Source organism: Ctenopharyngodon idella, chromosome 4 (genome assembly GCF_019924925.1).
Source record: "Ctenopharyngodon idella isolate HZGC_01 chromosome 4, HZGC01, whole genome shotgun sequence".
Classification (NCBI taxonomy): domain Eukaryota; kingdom Metazoa; phylum Chordata; class Actinopteri; order Cypriniformes; family Xenocyprididae; genus Ctenopharyngodon; species Ctenopharyngodon idella.
In genome coordinates this window covers 10,104,581-10,119,789 of record NC_067223.1, presented here as the reverse complement: position 1 = coordinate 10,119,789, position 15,209 = coordinate 10,104,581, and the positions used below count along the sequence as shown (strand labels likewise).

The 15,209-nt window shown below is 37.4% G+C and overlaps 1 protein-coding gene and 1 long non-coding RNA gene across 5 annotated transcripts in view; one reads left to right on the top strand and one right to left on the bottom strand.

Annotated features, from left to right (window-relative positions):
* The window catches only part of stab2 (stabilin 2), a 56,237-nt gene that overhangs the window by 16,103 nt on the left and 24,925 nt on the right, over window positions 1-15,209 (top strand). For 3 of the 4 annotated variants that reach the window (XM_051890750.1, XM_051890749.1, XM_051890752.1), the window contains 36 exons: window positions 496-632; window positions 728-836; window positions 952-1,029; window positions 1,262-1,351; window positions 1,444-1,551; window positions 1,660-1,791; window positions 1,879-2,007; window positions 2,089-2,151; window positions 2,674-2,769; window positions 2,893-3,088; window positions 3,172-3,267; window positions 3,385-3,430; window positions 4,918-4,997; window positions 5,094-5,219; window positions 5,374-5,450; window positions 6,184-6,255; window positions 6,546-6,665; window positions 6,750-6,794; window positions 6,875-6,955; window positions 9,072-9,224; window positions 9,298-9,438; window positions 9,573-9,632; window positions 9,817-9,993; window positions 10,119-10,208; window positions 10,300-10,446; window positions 10,861-10,920; window positions 11,738-11,861; window positions 12,031-12,180; window positions 12,263-12,367; window positions 12,485-12,592; window positions 12,675-12,868; window positions 12,966-13,107; window positions 14,189-14,322; window positions 14,424-14,589; window positions 14,679-14,785; window positions 15,001-15,117. In XM_051890750.1, the coding sequence (XP_051746710.1) occupies window positions 496-632; window positions 728-836; window positions 952-1,029; window positions 1,262-1,351; window positions 1,444-1,551; window positions 1,660-1,791; window positions 1,879-2,007; window positions 2,089-2,151; window positions 2,674-2,769; window positions 2,893-3,088; window positions 3,172-3,267; window positions 3,385-3,430; window positions 4,918-4,997; window positions 5,094-5,219; window positions 5,374-5,450; window positions 6,184-6,255; window positions 6,546-6,665; window positions 6,750-6,794; window positions 6,875-6,955; window positions 9,072-9,224; window positions 9,298-9,438; window positions 9,573-9,632; window positions 9,817-9,993; window positions 10,119-10,208; window positions 10,300-10,446; window positions 10,861-10,920; window positions 11,738-11,861; window positions 12,031-12,180; window positions 12,263-12,367; window positions 12,485-12,592; window positions 12,675-12,868; window positions 12,966-13,107; window positions 14,189-14,322; window positions 14,424-14,589; window positions 14,679-14,785; window positions 15,001-15,117 (4,056 nt within the window). The remainder of the gene's footprint in view (window positions 1-495; window positions 633-727; window positions 837-951; window positions 1,030-1,261; window positions 1,352-1,443; window positions 1,552-1,659; window positions 1,792-1,878; window positions 2,008-2,088; window positions 2,152-2,673; window positions 2,770-2,892; window positions 3,089-3,171; window positions 3,268-3,384; window positions 3,431-4,917; window positions 4,998-5,093; window positions 5,220-5,373; window positions 5,451-6,183; window positions 6,256-6,545; window positions 6,666-6,749; window positions 6,795-6,874; window positions 6,956-9,071; window positions 9,225-9,297; window positions 9,439-9,572; window positions 9,633-9,816; window positions 9,994-10,118; window positions 10,209-10,299; window positions 10,447-10,860; window positions 10,921-11,737; window positions 11,862-12,030; window positions 12,181-12,262; window positions 12,368-12,484; window positions 12,593-12,674; window positions 12,869-12,965; window positions 13,108-14,188; window positions 14,323-14,423; window positions 14,590-14,678; window positions 14,786-15,000; window positions 15,118-15,209) is intronic. The other variant, XM_051890751.1, reaches the window with a different exon arrangement.
* LOC127510754 (uncharacterized) lies at window positions 6,512-9,019 on the bottom strand. The gene is made up of 4 exons (XR_007929735.1): window positions 8,538-9,019; window positions 8,359-8,433; window positions 8,152-8,238; window positions 6,512-6,656 (listed from the first exon to the last, which is right to left on the bottom strand). It is a non-coding gene; the product is annotated as an uncharacterized LOC127510754 (long non-coding RNA).

The following is a 15,209-nucleotide window of genomic DNA, read 5'->3' as shown; positions in this document are numbered from 1 at the left end:
TTGCATACTCTCTTCCTGAGTTAGGTACTTATATTGAATAAGTACTTCGCTAGTGTTAAAAAAGTATGTTCTATATAGTGTGAATGTGCGTAGTATGAATGTAATCCGTACGTACTACATTTGCCATGTTGTCACTGTCATGTGACCTACCAGTGTCAGTTGTGTCGCTTCAATGCAATTCACAAATCCTCTCCCATGGCCTCATGGGATAGTAAAGTGTCCACCATATGCGGACTTAAGAATCTCGCCGGAAGTAGTAGGTCATCCGAGTACTTTTTGCCTACACTTTTATGTCTATATAGTAGGGAAGTATGTGATTTTGTAGGCAACCACTGATTCATTCAGAACCTAAATGAGTGAGTCATTGAATCATTCACTCCTTCAATTCGTTTAACAACACTGATTCATTCAGTAATGTCAGTTTTTGAAGCAAAAATAGAACAAACATGTATACATGTTGTTTGGGTTCCTAATAAGTTCTGGAATATTCCATAGCGAGCTGATCTTTCTCAACTACTGTCGAAGGCAGAAAATTTCACTCTCTTCGTGCCATTGGCTCAAGCCATAGGGAAACTGAATAAAGATGACAAAGACTTCTGGATGACCCGCAGTAATCTTCCAAGTCTTGTAAAGTAAGTGTGTTCATGCAAACACATCAGCTAATCTGTCAAATTGCAATATCCTTCTTTCACTCCTTTAGTACAACTAGCTGTTTTTTCTCTCACAGAAATCACATAGTTTCTGGGATATTTGCTCTTGGAGATCTTTGTACCTCCCCATCCCCACGACTGGTTTCCCTTTTAAAAAAGACACTTCCTGTTTCCTCAACCAATGAAGTGAGAGGGAAACATCTTATCTTTACCATTACTCCCAGTGGGATTTTGTCTGTCTTTGAACTCTGTTATGACATTTTGTTTATCATTCTGTGTTTTTCTCTCTCTTTTTATTAAGACAACCATTGTTGCAGGAGGAAAAATAACTTTTGGAGATATGGCAGCAAAGAATGGAGTTATACATCTTATTGACAAAGTAAGCCTGTGGAGTCTTTCAGTATTGTTCTCAAGTGCAACTTTGGGTCTTATTTACTACAAATTGCATACAAGTTGTCTAATTATGTTGTCATGCAAAAAGTGTGTGGTTTCTCATTTTTATCCTATATTTAAAATAAAGTGCAAACTTATTAATGAAATGATTTTGTGTGAATATGCACACACAAATACATGCGCGGATTGAAGAAATATGCCACTGTTGTGCTCTCCAGGTGTTGATCCCTGAGCGACAGATGAGTGAAGGTTTACTGGAGGTGTTGAGTCAGAGGACTGATCTCTTTCTCTTTTGCAGCTCTCTCTTGGTGAGTGTCCAGTCTTGTAGGCTTGCCTCTGTATATGGCTTGGACTGTAGTGAATTGTGTTTCTGAATTGTACTTATTTTGCATTTATCCAGAAACACAACCTGACTAAAGAAATGGAGGAGTCTACGGGCTTTACTGTGTTTGCTCCGACAGACAGCGCAATCCAAGAATACCTCAGAAGAACGGGCAAGGAGTCACTGGTATCATACAAACACACAAATATACAAAGCCTTAATGGTTATAAGTGGTATTAAGTATATAGTATCTCATACTTGTGTCATGGATTTTGTGTGTGTGTGTGTTCCTAGGAGTTAAATGTGACCCAGTATCACATTATAATGAATGAGACTCTAAAAGATGGAGATTTGGTGGATGGACTATATAAAGATACTATGCTTGGCTTCTCGTACCAACTGGGAATTTTCCGGCAAGATAAGAAAGTAAGTAATGGCTAAATTATTTAAGTCAACCTAATACAGTAAATCAAATGCTTAGTCATGGATATATCTTGGATTTCTCTGTCATAGTTGCTTGTAAATGAGGCTGAGGTGAACGTGACCGATATAGAAACCAGTAAAGGGGTAATCCACATCGTGTCTGCTGTCCTGAGCATCCCCAACAACCGCTGTGACAGAGCTACCTCCACATTTTTCATGGTGCAATATATCTATTTAACCTGGTCATTTTCTTCTTTATTCTTCAAGGATGCATTTTAAATATCTATGTTGTGTCTGTAGGGCCGCTGCATGGATTGTTTACACCCTACTGAGAACCCTTGCCCTTCAGGAACAAAACGACTGGTGTGTGAACATAAAGTGGTGTCAAATGCTTACGGCAATATTTCATATTAAGAGATGGTCATTTTCAATTTTATACTCAAACTTTAAAAATATCAAATCTCTTATTTTAAAACTGTCTGATATTTATATTGTCTGATATCAGTTTAATTGGCATTTCAGTTTGAGACATTCATACAAACTGATTCTTTACATATTTTGTTTTCTTTCTTTAATAAATGAATTTAATTTGATCAAATTATTCTATTTTATTTGATAAATTTTACAAAGATGTCTATTTTTGAAGCGTTGAGCATTGTAGCCAATCACAGACATATCTGTTGAGCACATGAACACAGTGGCCAATCAGAGGTGATTAAGAATCTGCTCAACAGAGCTCAAAATGCTAGAGGCAAATGCTGGTATCGGCACATTTAAAATTTCAGTACCGACGCTACCGATGTCGGTACTTTGACAACACTAGTGCACTAACTGGGTTGGGTAAAAATAATAATAATAAAAAAATAATTCATTGTTTATTCTCAGATGAAGCCAAAGAGAAGATGCATGTACAGTCGAGTATATCATGAAGAGACACTGCTGATCATTGGATGTAAAGTTCATTGTGAGAAAGTCAACATTGTATGTACATTATACATTAACTTTTCACATTTATTATTGCATATCCACAAGCGGCAGGAGCTTTCTGGAGTTCAGAAAGGAAAAAATGTATATAAATATAAAAGTTTCTCTCTCTATTCGCAGGAAAGAAAGTGTTGTGCAGGGTATTATGGTGTCAACTGCGAGAAGTGTCCGGGGTCAGAAGGTCAGCCCTGCTTTGGCAATGGTGTGTGTGTAGATGGGATCAACGGAACAGGGGTCTGTCAATGCAACCAAGGTTTTAACGGCACTGCATGCGAATCTTGCCAAGCTGGCAAATACGGAATTCATTGTGATCAAGGTATCGTATTAATGTTAAAAGCTCATACTTGCACATACTGCGTACTCTGTGAACAATTATCTCATGCAATATATACTGTTTAGAGTGTAAATGTGTCAACGGACGCTGCAAAGACAATGTGGATGGAGACGGCAGCTGCACCTGTGATCTGGGCTGGAGAGGAATAAACTGTGCCATTGGTATGATTCTCACTTGTCACACTCATGAATTTGCACTTGGATGCTTTTCACCATTAGAGTATATGTAAATATATTGTAATCTGTAAATAAAAATGAAGATGTGTTAACTATTTTCAGCTATTACATCAGATATGTGCAAAGGAAGGTGCCACAGCAGTGCCAAGTAAGTTTGCTTTCAAAATACCCACTATATAATATGGTTATGTTAAAACCATGTTATTTTGAAGTACCTTGGAATAACATGTACAAACCATAGCGTAGGAATAAGTTAATCATTTAGTACTACCATCTGTATTACAGAAATGCCACAGCCCCAAAGCATTCTTGGCATTATAGCATTATATATTATATTTCACTGTTGTTTTACATTATAATTGTAAGAATTCGAAGAAAAATATCACGAAAATAGTCCATACGGGAAAAAAAAAAAAAATCTTAAAAATTGGCATTATTGTGAAATATTTCACTTTAAAATAACTTTTCTATTTGAATATTTTTTAAAATGTAATTTATTCCTGTGAAAACAAAGCTGAATTTTCTTCCAATCATGATCACTTTAGAAATCATTCTAAAATGCTGATATTTCTTATCACAATCATTTACTTGAAATGGGAATCTTTCATGACATTGTAAAAGTCTTTCAGAAAAAATATTGGAATGAAATGTGACCTTAAAAAAAAATTAACAAACAAAAAACAATACTCTACAGATATAAACTTGAGCTTTATTTCTTTTAAAATTGTTTTACCCACTTTCAAGGCCTTAATCAGACATCAAGAGCTTCCTAGGCAAACAGTGGCTGTGTCCGAAATCGCCCCCTATACCCTTAAATAGGGCACTATTTGAGGGGACAGCCATTTGTAGTGGTGTCCGAAACCATAGTGGACAATGTTGAGTGCACTCATTCAATCCCACAATGCACTGCAATAACGAGTGTACAACTGATACACGCTCAGCGGCTAGAGAATACCCATAATGCACTGAGAGTCGCGTGCTGAATGAATTCCCGCGTCTCGCCAGGAGATGGCGCCCGCAGTTGAATCAATCATCAATTCATTTTCCAAACCGCGCTGGTCCAGTATAATATCATACAGGTATAATTTCCTTTTTAATTGATCATTAAATCGTTTAATTAAGGTTAGTACATGCTAGTTTTCATGGCAGAGTTTAACATAAATATTTACTACTGGTGCTGCCAGTTTGCTACATTTTAAATGATTATTAAACAGCAAGCACAAACTATGTGAAATCGGCAGCCCTTTCGGTGCACTCAGTGTCCGAATTCACTCACTCGTTTCATTCACTCCCTCAAGTGGACTATATTAGTGGACTAGTGAATGAGGGTATAGGGGGCGATTTCGAACACAGCTCTTGTCTTTTAGAGGAATCTTTACAATTAGCAACAGGTGTACCTGCTAATTGAGGGAGTGGTTTGAAATTAGTCAAATTGGTAAATAAAACCAATGTATCTAGAAAAAACAGGCGTACACCTGTTGCTAATTTTCCTCATCTACAGCTGGTAGAGCACTTGCTTTTTAATGTTTTATGAAATGATCCCCATATATTTGTGTGACATCCATACATTCTGTGGTCTTTAAATAATACCTTTACATTGAGATTGAGTTGACTTGTGTTTGATGTGTGTTGTAGCTGCTTGCTAAATGTAGTGGACAACACAAATTACTGTAGTTGTGCTGCAGGATTTCAGGGCAATGGCACATATTGTACAGGTAAGCATCTCAGAAATGTTTTAAACACTTAACTGCTGTAGCCAATGATATCAAATGGTGATTTAATATAATATATGGTGGTGTTTCCAACCCAAGCGGCGGATGCATGTGCAGAGAATAATGGTGGCTGCTCGGTCCATGCCGTGTGCAAGCGTACTGTCCCAGGACGGAGAATATGTGTGTGCAACCCAGGTTATGAAGGCGATGGAAAAGTATGCATTTGTAAGTGTGTTTAATACTCAATTTGTAGGGCATGGCCCTCATGACACCACTGTCCTAGGTTTAAATGTCAAGAAAACAATGTACATTGTGAATGTACTGTTGTGCATTTCAAAGAAAGGTAAATAATTGTATTAATGAGTATGTCTTTCTGAAGCCATCAATCCATGCCTGGCTGGTAATAATGGAGAATGCCACATAGATGCTGACTGCATTCATACAGGTCCTAATAAGGTAGGATACTAATATACAGACCATCCACAAAGCCAGCAAACAATCAAATACAATTTAGGTAAATCTCACAAAAACCATGTCCACATTACATTTCACTCAAACACACACAGCTCCACAGTGCTGCAGTTTATTGCGAACACCTGCCTGTAGTTAAAGTAAAGTAATTCCTAAAAGTCTTGATTAGCTGGTTCAAGTGTTCATTGAAAACCTTGAACACAAGACTACAATAAAGATTTTAAATCCACATAAATGCAGCACAACAAATACTACAGTGCTGTATAAATTAAAACAGGAGGGAAATTTACACATTACCTCATGTTGTTCCAAAACAGTATGACTTTCTTCTGTGGAAGACAAGATGATTGAGAAATACCAGGGTTTGGTTACCACAAGAGTGGTTACCAACACTTCAAAATATCTTTTATTCCACAGCGGAAAGAGGGGGAGTAAATGACAAAATGTTCATGTCTGAGGGAAGATAAAATGATTTTATTTAATTCAAAAGTAATGGCTGTACTAATACTACTGTAAAGTTGTAACAAGTTTACATTACCATATTGCTTTAGTGAAGAGAACTGACTAAGTCAGTATAAGTATGAAAGTCGTAAAATTAAAATGACAATTAAGACAATTAAACATTTAATTTTGGAATTAAGTGTGACCTGGACATGAATTTGAAAGACTCACCCTTAGAATAACATTGAATTATTTTTTTTTTGTCCCCCCCCCCCAGTCAGCATGTTACTGCAAACTAGGCTTTTCTGGGAATGGAAAGCAATGTGATGCCATCAACGTCTGTCAGGAGGTACATGCTTTTGATAATTGTATTAAAGTGACTACATTAGTTGTTCTCAACTGGCTTTACTGCACAACCTTAAACCACAGTTGTCATTAAAGTCAGATGATTTAATCCATCATTGGTTACTAAATGTTTAGAATGTCAATGGTTCGACTAGAACAGGCCCAACTTCTACAGTAGTTTCAGAACCCACCAGTTGACAACCCTGTATTACATAAACTTGACGTTGTGGCACTCAGCTCACAGAATAGTATGAAAAACATGGCACAGTGCCTCACAATTACTTGTTTTGTCAGAAAAATGGAGGATGCCACAGGTATGCTCAATGTACCATGACAGGACCTCTGGAGAGGAACTGCACTTGTAGGCTTGGCTTTATTGGAGATGGAGAGACTTGCAAAGGCACCCTGCAGAAGGTTAGAAGTAAAGCAAAATGTAATCAGGCACAAGTGAAACAATACCTTAACAGTGCTTTTTTTTTTTTTTTTTTTATTAAATAGGAGATCCGAAACAGAAATTTGGGAGAATTTTACATGGGACTGGTGGTAAGCCGAATATTAGTCAAAGTTACACAATCTTGTTTAAGATGAAATTGAGATTGTGATTTTTTTTTTTTTTTTAAAAGAGGAATAATGTTCCTGAACTCGGAAGTCGTGGCCCTTTCACAGTCTTTGTACCCAATTCAGATGCTTACAACAAACCTGAGGTAAGACTTTGAGAGTTGCAAGAGTTTGTGAACCCTTTGAAAGTCTGACTTCTGCATTGATTACTCCAGGCTTTCCCAAACACATTCCTGGAGCCTCCCCAACACTGCATGTTTTCCATGTCTCCTTAAACACCTGATTCAGATCAGCTTATTAGTTGAGACTCCAAGACCTGAAATGGGTGTGTCATGGAAAGGAGACATGCAAAATGTGTAGTGTTGGGCAGACTCCAGAAATGTGTTTGGGAACCCCTGGATTACTCAAATGTGGTCTTATTCAAGTCCATTTTTTACACAAACAATCTCACTTAACTTACGCACAAACAGTTGTACACTATTTTGAGGACATTGACAGGGCAGGCTGGAAAGTGTTACAACTTCTCCCAAAGCTAAGTGGAGTCAATTAAGGAAAGGAGATTGGAAATGTGGGTTACCCGGTCCTTTAAAAGTACAAAGTCTGGTTACTGGAAGAATCATACATTGATCATAAATGGTTTCACAGAATCTCTAGATGTCTAGAGGTTGGTGATGCAACAGGACAATGACCCAAAGCACAAGTAAATCAACTAAAGAAATCTGAAAAAGATGTGCGTTTTCCTGAGTCCTGACCTTAAACCAAATTGAGATGTTGTGGCATAACAGTAACCAAAACTCTTGTGGATCTTAAGCTGCTATAAAGAATAAAAAAAAAAAGTCTAGGTTTAAAGGAGATTTACACATCACTAAGTTAGGGGTGTCCAATCCTGCAGAGTTTTGCTCCAACCCTAATTAAACACACTAGAACCAGATAATCAAGGTCTTCAGGATCAAGTTCGCTGGGGCAGGTTGGAGCAAAACTCTGCAGGACTTTGGCTTTTCAGGAGCAGGAATAGACAACCATGACTTTACACTCTGCAACATTCAGTAAAAGAAAGATTGTTTTAACTTAGTTTAGATCAGATAAGTCACATTATGCTTGTCTAATTTTGAGTTAAGTTATCACACCACATTTTATGAGTAATCATTGCAGAAATACAGCTTGTTCTTGCCACTGTAAATGAGACCAATGAGATCATGTGAATGTCAGGAGCTTAACTGACTATTTAAGTATTTACTTAACACTAAAACAACCAAGTGGCTTAAATAGAGCTTAGTGAATTAAGGGGATAGGTACCCACCTTCAAAAAAAAAAAAAAAAAATGTTTCAAATGTTTACTCACCCTCATGTCACACCAAACCTGTATTACTTCTGCAGAGCACAAGATTTTCATGAACTTCAGGAAACAAACATCATTGGAGCCCAATGCCTTCCAATGTATGAAAAAAAGAAAGCTGAGACGTGTCAATCTTTTGTTCCACAAAGGAAAGAACACCCAACAGTTTTGGAACCAGCTATGTGTATTTGAGCCAATTTGGCAAAGACTTACCTAGCAAGAAACTTCTATACAACATCAAGAAGGCCAAAGCTTACCATTAGCAAAGGCAGGATATCACATAGCAAGCTGAAAGATGAAAGAAAAATTACTTCCTACAAAACAATAAAAGGAAAAAATATTTGAGCTTGTTTGGACTCAACATTTTAAAATAAAAAAGAAAATCCACTTACTTTAATAAAGTCCATGAGCCAGAAAACTGTTGACACTGCAGTGAACCATCTTACAGCAAATGCTTGAAGCTGGCTATTTAAATGTTAGTGGTATAAGGTGCATGCAATGTCATTGGCTGACAAATTAATTGCCTATTAGCTCGTTTGCACAGGATGCAAGCTGACTGGTTGACAGATTAAAAGTAGATAACCAATCAGCTTGTGCCATGACTGGCTGGAAGATTATACATCAAGTGTCATGTGATTGAACTTTCATGAAAGTCAGGAAATAAAAACAAAACCTCCAAAGAATGTCCAGAAAAATGAGATTGTCACTGAACCAAACTCAAGAATAGAAAAGGAAAATATGATTGTCATTAAAAAATGTCCCAATGGTCTTAAAAATTCGAAGTTAAGCTAAAAAATGATCTAGACATGTTCTCAACGGCTTTTCTGTGATATCTGTCTCTTAATAAGGGTCATGAATAGTAAGAGGATATAGTGATGTGATAGTGGGTTTCTTTAATGTTACTGATTAGTCCTGCTTTTATTTAGTGGAAGGACACTGGAAAGCGGACGCGTTCTGAAAACGCAGAAATCCTGAGGTATCACATAGTGGCCTGCCGTGCCCTCCTGCCAGAAGATCTCATGCAGCCTCGTAACCTGACCACACTTACTGGTGACATCCTCACCGTTACATACTCAGAGGTACAGTGTACCTGATGCACACTCCGTATGATGACTGCATGTGGTATGTGTTGAACTCATTATTTGTTTCCAGGATACTATATACATCAATAACAAAGCCAAGGTGGTGTTCAGTGATCTGGAAAGTAGCAACGGGATTTTCCATGAGATTGACACTGTCCTAGTGCCTCCCAGTTTCCAGATTCAGAAAGACAGGGAACAAGACAGTACACCGGTATGTCCCCACAGAATAACTCTGACAATATTCATAATTTATTTTATGATTCATGCCATTGGTAATAAAGCAAGCATGCAATTATGAAATAACACTGATAAATTTTATTTTGACGTTTTCCTTTTTTCTGAAAGCATAACCTCTCAGAAGTGGTCAATATCCATGGCTTCAAGACATTCTACAAGCTCATTGAGGTAAAATAAGCAAAAATATATATATTTTTTTTTTTCTACTAAAATGCTCTACACACAACTTGGCTAAAGTACTTATCTTTTTTCTGCTTTTTTTAATATTATATTAAATGAATTGTTTTGTATAAGAACCTCTATTTTTTTAATGAACTCCACCAAAGTTTTATATTACCTTGTTTGTTTAAAGGACACAGATACATTGAAGTTGGTGATGGACCCAGTTCATCAGCCTGTCACCTTGTTCATGCCCACGGACGCTGTAATGGCCGCCCTGGCCCAAGAGCAGAAAGACTTCCTGTATGAGATGCATAACCGTGATCAGCTAGCTGAGTATCTTAGATACCACATCCTGCGTGACACCAAGGTTGGTCTCTATCCAGTGTATTTAGTTTTTTTTGGCAAGGGCATGGTGGTACAATGACAGGAAATTCACTGTTGGCTCCCTAATGCATCATTTTAATGTATTGCAATTTATTGTGTGTCTACTAGTTCCTGCCTGCAGAGCTCATCCATGCCAGCTCTTTAAAAACTGAACAGGGCTCAGATCTGTCAGTGGCCTGCATGGGGGAAGAGCATATAGTAAGTACTTTTTGAGACAAAAAGTTGTTTTATTTTATTTATTTATTTTTTTAATGAACAATGCATCGTGTTATGCGTATTTATCTTTCAGGGGGAGCTTTACGTGAACCATAAAAGCTGTCGGATTGTAAAGAGAAACCTTAATTTCAATGGAGGCATGATTTATGGCATTAACTGTCTGCTGAATCCTCCAAGCCTTGGGGGGCGCTGTGATTATAAGCACACCGTTGATTTCACTGTGAGTCCTAACAAAGTTCAAATTATTTTCACTTGTTACATCTAACAACATTAGCTGTGTTTAACTCCGCTCGCAAACTTCTCTCCCCGCCGCCATTTTGGGCAAGGGACGTTTATTTGGACAGACTTAGGGCATTCCATTTAAACACTGAGTGGGCATTCGTGCAACGTAAGCAATGACATACATCCGAGTGAACGAGACTGGGAAGTTAACGAGGGAAGGGCATAAAAAAATTAATGAATTAAAGGGAACTTAAACGCAGCAAATGTAGCATTGTATGATTTGCATTTTGTGTAGTACGTAGTGTGCAATTTGCATCAATGCTAAAGAAGTCGATCAAATCAATCTACCTCTCTTTGTGGTGTCTTGAAAAAAAATTGTGTAATTTTTTTGTTGTTGTTGTTGTTGTAATAGTTGGCTTGCAGGTATTGTGGTCGTGTTATTGCGGATTGCCCGCTTGGAAGCAAGCTAAAGGTAATTTTCATCTTCATCTGAAGCTAAACCTTACATTATTATATTATGGAGAAAATATGAAGAATGTGTTTGCTATATACTGTATCTAGATGGCTCTTATTGGCTTTAAAATTTTGGATAGATATAGATGTCCTCAAAGCTAAAAGACATCTGGCCCTATCATACACCTGGTGCAATGCAACGCCAGGTGCGACGCAAGTGTTTTTTGCTAGTTTCAGCCCGACGCAGTTATCATTTTCACGTCCTGCACCACGTTGTTTAAATAGCAAATGCATTTGCACCCATGGGCATGCTGGTCTGAAAACAAGGTGTGTTCAGGTGCATTGTTGGCATGTTGCTATTTTGAGGCAACTGAAAATGACTGCGACCAACTGAAACCTGGTCTAAAGTCAATGGCGCAATATACATTTTTTTTTATTTAAAGAGCGCGTTAGTAATATGCGCCTATAGGCGTGCGTACACTCTGCTTATTACACACACAGGGACACAAACATGCCAATTATTAAAAATAATAGAATTACAATGTGGGAGATGAGACTCTGATTGGTTTATTGCACGTTACACCCAAAACACACCCATTACTCATTAAAAGAATAGGGACAACCCTTTTGGACCATTTTTTCCCATTGTTAAAGTAGCAAAAGTGGATTCGGACACGCCCTAAGTGCACTTGAGCATTGCGCTTTAGACCATGCGATTAGATCATTAAAATAGGGCCCATGCACTGTTAAAAAAAAGTTCTACAATAAATAAATAAATAAAATTATTTAGATAATGTTTTTTTTTTAAATCCAATTTAATTGTGCTTTCAATCTAGGCAGAACAAAAGTGTGTCCTTCCAGATTCAATGATGTCTAGGTATTCAGGATGTCAGTCAACATGTACAGTGGTCATATGGAAGCCCAAGTGCTGTTCAGGGTACTATGGCAGGGACTGTCTTGGTAAGCAGTGTCTTACTGTACTATCTCACAACAAACTGTTAACATTTATCCTAATTCAAACTATTGCCATCTCAAAAACCTTGTTATAACTGCGTGTAGACGTTTCCTAGCCACTGTATTTAGAAAAACAGTTATTTTGCTAATTGAAGAACATTATCCTGTTCTCCAGCATGTCCTGGGGGTCCAGGATCCCCTTGCAGTAACCATGGCAAGTGTGACGAGGATCATTTAGGCAATGGCACCTGCACTTGCGATGCTGGATTTACAGGTGTAGCCTGTGAACTGTGTGTGGATGGCCATTTTGGACTGGATTGCAAAGGTAAGCTTTTTTAAAACAATTCTATGTATATGTGTGTGCGTATGTATGTGTATATAGTTGGTTTATTTCCTCTTTTCCTAAGCCTGCAACTGCACAGAACATGGGTCATGTGATGAGGGTCCTAAAGGTACCGGTTCATGTTTTTGTGAAGAGGGCTGGACTGGTCCACAATGTGAGAACAAATTAGGTACAGACCTTCTCATTACTCTTTTTGTTTTTGGGTTATATAACAGACTAGATAAAGACAAGCATTGCTTTATACCTGCAAGTCCAGTTCACTCTGCATGTATTTCTGATGTTTCAGCCGATGTTCCTGTTTGCAATCCGGCTTGCCATGAGAAGGGCGTCTGCATGGAAAATAATACCTGTATCTGTAAACCCTTCTATGAAGGAGATGGTATCACCTGTACAGGTACATACATAAAGATCTCAATAGTAATAGTGATGATAAAACAACAATAGAAACTGTCCACTCACTTCTATCTCTTCTGCAGCGGCCAATATGTGCAAGTACTGGAACGGCGGCTGTTCTAAGGATGCAAAGTGCAGTCAGAAGGGGGAGAAGGTCACCTGCGCGTGTCTCAAAGGTTACTCCGGCGATGGGTTTGTGTGTACACCTGTCGACCCCTGTGCCGATGGTGAAAATAGCGGGTGTCACGAACATGCTATCTGCACCATGACTGGAGCTGTAAGCTTTCTCTTTCATTACAGCTTTTTAAACTGGATATGGTCTTTATACGGGGATTACACATTCATAAGCATATGTAATGTGCGTTGGTCACCAGGGAAAGAGGAAATGCGAGTGTAAAGACAACTACGTCGGCGATGGGATTAATTGCGAAGCAAAAGTGTTGCCAGTCAATCGTTGTCTACAAGATAACGGACAGTGCCATTCTGATGCTCAGTGCACGGACCTGCACTATGAGGGTATGCATTCTTCATATGCACTATTGCCTACTTGTATTTTTATAAAAGTTACTTTATTTTTAATAAAAAAGCTACATTTTCTATTTAAATATACTTTAAAAAGTTATTTATTCCTGTGATGGCAAAGTTTAAATTTCAGCATCAATACTCCAGTGTTCAGTGTCACACAATCTTTTATAAATCATTCTAATATGCTGATTTGGTAACACTAAGAAACATTTCTTAGTGTTATTAATGTTGTTTTTGCTGCTTAATATTTTTGTGTAACCCATGATACACTACCATTCAAGGTAGTTTTTTAATTAACTTAAGTTTTTTTTAAAGAAATGAATACTTTTATTCAACAAGGATGCTTTAAATTGGTCAAAAGTTACAGTAAAGATATTTATAATGTTACAAAAGACTTGTTTCAAATCAAAGATCTCTACAAAATGTATCATTGTTCGTTCAAAAAATATTAAGCAGCAAAAACATTTCAGCATTGATAATAAGAACCATTGTTAATAATTGAACACCAATAATAATTGATAATGAGCACCAAATCAGCACATTAGAATGATTTCTGAATGTATTTAAATTAATTTAATTTACATTTTATTTAAATAATTTATTAATTTATTTTAATTAATTAATTTAATTTATTCATTACGTACAATTAAATGTAATTAAATATGATTTATTTTAAATTTAAAAAATAATTATTTTTAATAAATGGTTTTTCAGTACGGAATGAAATATTTATAATCAACATTTCTCTTGACTTGTGCGCCATATTGGATCTTTTTTTTTTTTCTTACTGAGTTTATCGCAATCAATTGTCATCTTGACAAAGAATACATGCAATGTTGTCTTAGAAATTAGCCAGAACAAAGTATCTTATGTTTGTGGAATAGCCTTAACTGGGTGTGTAGAATTTTTCTAGCCACTCTATTTAGAAAAACAGTTATTTTGCCAGTTGAAGAACATTGCCCTGTTCTCCAGCATGTCCTGGGGTCCAGGATCCCCTTGCAGTAACCATGGCAAGTAGGTAGGCAGCTCACTAGGTTTTGAAACAAAGTTAATGATTTTTTCCTTTGTTTAGATAAAACATTAGGAGTTTTCCATTATCGTTCCTCAAAGGGAATATACAAACTCAACTACACAATGGCGCAGGAGGCCTGCAAAGAGGAAGGAGGAACTATCGCTACCTACACGCAGCTGTCATATGCCCAACAGGTGCCGCTCTTAAAGTAACACAATCATTTTAGGCTGCTGTACCATTAGGGCTCATTGTCTGAATGTTATTGCGTGTCTTTTCTCTTATGTTTGTCCTACAGGCAGGTTATAGCTTGTGCGCAGCAGGCTGGCTTGACAAAGCGAGGGTAGCGTATCCCATGAGCTTCTCTAACCCAAAATGTGGCTTTGGACATGTGGGTATTGTGGACTATGGTATTCGCAATAACCTGAGTGAGACATGGGACACGTTCTGCTATAGAGTGAAAGGTAAAAGTCCTCATGGGATATGTGAAGCTGTTCTATCAGTGTATACAAGCAGTGGCAAGTTTGGGTTTAGACAAGTTTGTGTGTTTCAGATGTGAAGTGTGAGTGTAAAACTGGCTACATTGGTGATGGATACTCCTGTACAGGAAACTTGTTACAGGTTCTCTCAAGCAGACCAACCCTGTCTAACTTCCTGTCTGTGAGTAGAGCTTCAGCTATTGACAGAATTAATCGTTTTGACTCGTCTCTCAGTATGTAAAAACAAACAAAAATTGTGCTGTAATGGACTTACATGGACTTTGGTTTGAAAGCTGAAATGTGTAGTTTGTTTTTTTGTTAAAGCATTGAAATGATTTTATAGGTATGGTGAATCTTCTAGGATATAGATATCTGACTGTTCTGTCTTTTTTTTAGCAAATCCTGAATTATTCAACTTCTGCATCAGGAAAAGTGTTTGTGAATCGTCTAAGTAATATTACTATCCAGTCCACTCTGTTTGTACCTGATAACGATGGCCTCTATAGCAACCAGGTGACTCCCACATCTACCTATTATACTTTTAATTTTTGTTGCCATTTGGTGTAAATTCAAAGTAAAATGTTATTCCACTTACATTCTCACAT